Raw genomic sequence first — 4,165 nt, 5'->3', positions numbered from 1 at the left:
TCCTCCAGTCATATAACTGTAACACCAGCTACATGGATGGCAGACTGTACCACCTGCCGTTTGGAGACTCCAGTGTCTCTCTGAACGACACCCTGCAGAGCGGCAAGAGCCAGCAGAGCTATGTCCCCTTTGTCCTCAGGTAGGGTAAGCACAGAGGGACACAACAGGCCCCATTGACACATGCTGTTTAGGCCCTCCTGCATCATTGCGTACTAGAACATGTTTTCTTTCCAGGTTAATTGAAAATGTGTGGGTTTTATGATGGTCATTGTTATGTACTGTAATACAGATAGAACACCCCTATCAAAGCCACATACCAACTTACATTGAGGAGACCAGGGCTTTGTTTGTCCTGTTACAAGTCCTGTTGTGTTTTTCAGGGATGATGGTGGCCTGAATAATAGCCAGGTACACATCGCTCTGAACGAGCACGGCTCACTCTTCCATGAAACTAAAGAGCATTTAGATGGTAGGTCTCCCATTTTAATGTCATTAGGATCACTGTGACTGCCTTTAGCAGCTTTGGTGCATAGCTCAAACACAGAGAGGCATACAGAGTATTCATCTCATATGGTCAATGTATGTATATTTCTACAACACTCATTGGTCATCATCTTAACTTGTGTGTGTGCAACAACAGATCACAACTCGGACTCGGACAGTGACCTGTCTCTGGAGGATGACCAGAGTGGATCGTACGCCTCCACACACTCCTCTGACAGCGAGGAGGAGGGGCCCTACCCACCAGATGAATGCTGGGAAAGCATGGCATCCAATGTGTCCAAGAGACCACACCCTCAGGGTATGACCTCGCATCTATAATACACCGAGTCACCAACTCTATACGACCTCACACCTATAATACCTCACTGTCAGTAGACCACACGCAGGTGGTATGTGAACACAGCCCCATGCAGTAACACTCTTGATAATACCGCTCACACACTTCTGCTTTAACAGTACACCACACCCAAACATCACACACAGACCAGACAAATCTTCAATAGAATACACCTACACTGTACACAATTGTCTGGGTTTAAATGAATCCACTTCTGAGCAAAACATGAATGTTATGAATCTTACTTAAACATGTAAAAATAACACCTGAATTACCAGATTCTGGTATTGTAAGACAACAGCTTACACCACGATTTAATGCATCAAGCATTTAAGATGTAGTCTTAAAGTTGTCTGGGTGTTCGTCAGATAACAACCTGAGTAAGCTGTACTGGCCAGGGGAGTATGTGACAACAGCTAGCAACAGTGAGGGCCTGGGGGGAGCAGGAAGGCTAAAGGTAGAGTCTCTGGGCAACCCTGAACTGGGCCAGACACGGGACCACCGAGGCATGCCAGACGACAGGCCAGGGGACAAGGCAGAGGGCTATGGGAAGGACCACGTGATGCTGCTGCCCAGTCTGCCCAGTCTGCCCAACCTCAACACACACCCACAGAAAGGTCAGCAACAAACCCAAACATCAACTCTGCTGCAACATTCCACATGTTAGTTCCACTCTATATCTTTGTAGAGGTGGGATTTCCAGAACTTCAGAAATGTTTAGGCTTTGTCTTTTCAAATGCAGGAATCCTGAAGAAGAAGCAGCTCTCCCCCATTGCGGAGAGAAATGGTATCAACCGCATCCATAACGAGCTGTCGGAGAACGCTCTTGGCCACGCCTCCTCCCAGGGCTCCTCTTCCAGTGAGAGCCGAGGGGGCGGGGCCAAGCCCAGCTTACCAGATCAGCTGAATGGTGTTGCCATGAGCATCAAGGCGGGGACAGTGGACGGTGACTCATCAGGGTCAGAGTGAGTGTCATCACAACACCGAGCACCAAACATGACCCACGTCCAAACAGAATACACCGCTCTGTCTGAACACAACCCAGTGCAGATCACAAACACAGCAACACATACAGTACATCACAATGTCATAGAATCCAAACCAACAGCTCTTAGATAGAAGTTAAGATATTTGTTAGTACTTATGTATTGAAATGTTGCTTTGTGTTGTATACTGCATGTCATATTTTCTGCACACCAGTCTACCAGTTTGATGTGAAAGAATTGATTTCCCACTGAATGTGTCTTGCTGCTGTCTTCAGTGTGTGTCGTGCCCCCGTCACCATTGTGTGTAGTCTGTCCCCTGTTCTTTGCCTATGTAGTGTTGATTTTAGCATGCTAGCTTGTTAAAAGTCCAATACATAGAGTACCGGTCACATTCTCATCAATGAGCTCAGACTCCAATGTGGTAAGATGTCAAGCAACTCCCATGATCAGGTGATTTTTATCATGTTGGGAACAAAATACTGTTAGTTCTATAAACAGAGGGACTTGGTAAAAGCTACTTTTGATGAGTTAATATAAACTGCTAAGTACAAGCAAAATCATTTTATGACCAGTGTCTACAGTGCAGAGTATTGTAGCTTACTAACCATCAATCTCTGTTCTCTCTCTCTCTCTCCAAAAAACATAGATTCCTATTCTTTAATTTTATTCACTGAAGCACTTGATCCTCATTTGAAATCAGGATCATTGTCTTCTTATCGATCGATCATTCAGTATCCTTCACCCCTTATAACCAAAATAATAATCCCATATAATTTGGTTATCACCTCTCACACTGTGTGTACGTGAATCATTCTCATTCATTGTTTTCTGTTCCTTCTGTTTTCCCCGTGTTGTGTAACGTTTGTCCCCCATCCATCCACCCTCCATTTTCCCAGCAGCCACCGCAACCCCTCCATATGAGCCGGCTGACGGAGGGGTGTGTCTTTGCAGGTCATAGAGCCTCGGCCCTCATCGCCATGCTTACTTTTCTCTGAGTAACAGGAGCTGATGTCTGAGACAGAGAGCGTTGGACTGTCCACACCTGGAGATCAATGGAGTACCCTCTCTCCTTCCCCAATTTTTTTCTCTGCATGTGTGTGAGTGCCAAAACCTCAGGAGTCTCTGCAAGGGCCCAGGCTCCAGCGCACTGAATCTCTTTTTAAATCATTGTTTGTTTACATACTTGAAGCGATGCACTTTTTAAAATAATTTACACTACCCGGCCAGATGTGCAGGTAGTCAACTGGAGCTGATTCAGTTTTGTTTGTGTTTATGTTTCAAACTCCGGAGATTAAGAACAATGAAGTCCTCCTTTGGCTGGGTCATTTAGCTGTAAGATTTTAAAAGTTCAGGGAATTTCCTCAAGAAGCTTAACTAGTTTTTAATCTCAGAAAGGGTGACCTGTACAGTTGTTTTGTTCAAGGATTTAGTTGTTCTACCGAGGGCCATTTGAGTTTTGCTGTAGAGAGAACTCATTTCTCCACTCCAGTCTCAGGAAGCTGCCAGCCTGAGCTGGTGGACAGGAAGAGTCAGTACAAAATGTCTTTATACTGAACAGCTCCACCCAAACCACTACACTGTGCTCTGCACTGGAGGAAAGGACTCCTGTTGAAGTGTGGCTGGAGAACAGTGAGAGGCCATGGGGTCACGCACCGTAAAGTTTCTCTCACTACTGAAGGATGTTTAAAGGCAACAGCGACTAGTCAGCTGTCATACACATAGACACTAGAGGTGAGAATGTCTGCCTTTCTCCACCATTTCGCCTTCATTTTATTGCATTATCATTGGAGGAAAAGAGCCTGCGTGTGAAGAAATTTTGATATCTTTACTTTTGTAAATTGTTGGGAGCAAATTTTTGTATAAACTCTGAGAATGTTCCCATTTTCAATGTTTTTGTCCAAGGGATATATGCTTTCATTTGAATCGGCGACTAAACGACTTTGTATTTTATAGATTAGATCGTTCCATTGTTTTTGTGAAATATTTGCAAACTTCTGCTGTAAAACTCTTTGACATGTATGCCAATGTGAAGAGTTCTGTAAAATGAAACACTAATACTTCATCTTCAATTGAATAAACTGTACACCTCTACATTCCCACTTATAAAAAGCAGTTCAAGAAATATAACCTGTTTTGCTGTGTACAACATTTCTATCAGCGTTAAGTTCTTACCACTAGTTCCTGAGAACTGTTTGCACTGGTGTGCCCTAAAATGACATCTGTAAGCATTCATGATACTGTGTCAAGGTTCATTTCTGCATTGACAATTGTTCCAAAGTTTTTTTTACAACACTGATTAAGGTTAACATTTGAGTATCAGGCCTACAAATGAGTGCAA

The 4,165-nt window shown here is 43.9% G+C and overlaps 1 protein-coding gene across 4 annotated transcripts; it reads left to right on the top strand.

Annotated features, from left to right (window-relative positions):
- The first annotated feature begins 8 nt into the window (after window positions 1-8).
- Window positions 9-3,954, top strand: LOC112079942 (cadherin EGF LAG seven-pass G-type receptor 2-like). Of its 4 annotated transcripts, none has more exons than XM_024145744.2 (6): window positions 9-139; window positions 381-469; window positions 641-802; window positions 1,210-1,458; window positions 1,584-1,806; window positions 2,779-3,954. In XM_024145744.2, the coding sequence occupies exons 1-6, from the start codon at window positions 33-35 to the stop codon at window positions 2,783-2,785; spliced, it is 837 nt and encodes a 278-aa protein (XP_024001512.1). In that variant the 5' UTR covers window positions 9-32; the 3' UTR covers window positions 2,786-3,954. The 4 variants fall into 4 exon arrangements, with proteins under 4 accessions (XP_024001512.1, XP_024001511.1, XP_024001510.1 ...); XM_024145743.2 differs by having other exon boundaries at window positions 2,727-3,954; XM_024145742.2 differs by having other exon boundaries at window positions 2,724-3,954.
- Window positions 3,955-4,165: the final 211 nt, after the last annotated feature.

Source organism: Salvelinus sp. IW2-2015, unplaced genomic scaffold, assembly GCF_002910315.2.
Source record: "Salvelinus sp. IW2-2015 unplaced genomic scaffold, ASM291031v2 Un_scaffold10433, whole genome shotgun sequence".
NCBI classification, from domain to species: Eukaryota; Metazoa; Chordata; class Actinopteri; order Salmoniformes; family Salmonidae; genus Salvelinus; species Salvelinus sp. IW2-2015.
Note: the sequence above shows the minus strand (reverse complement) of the source record. Positions and strands in the feature narration are given on the sequence as shown.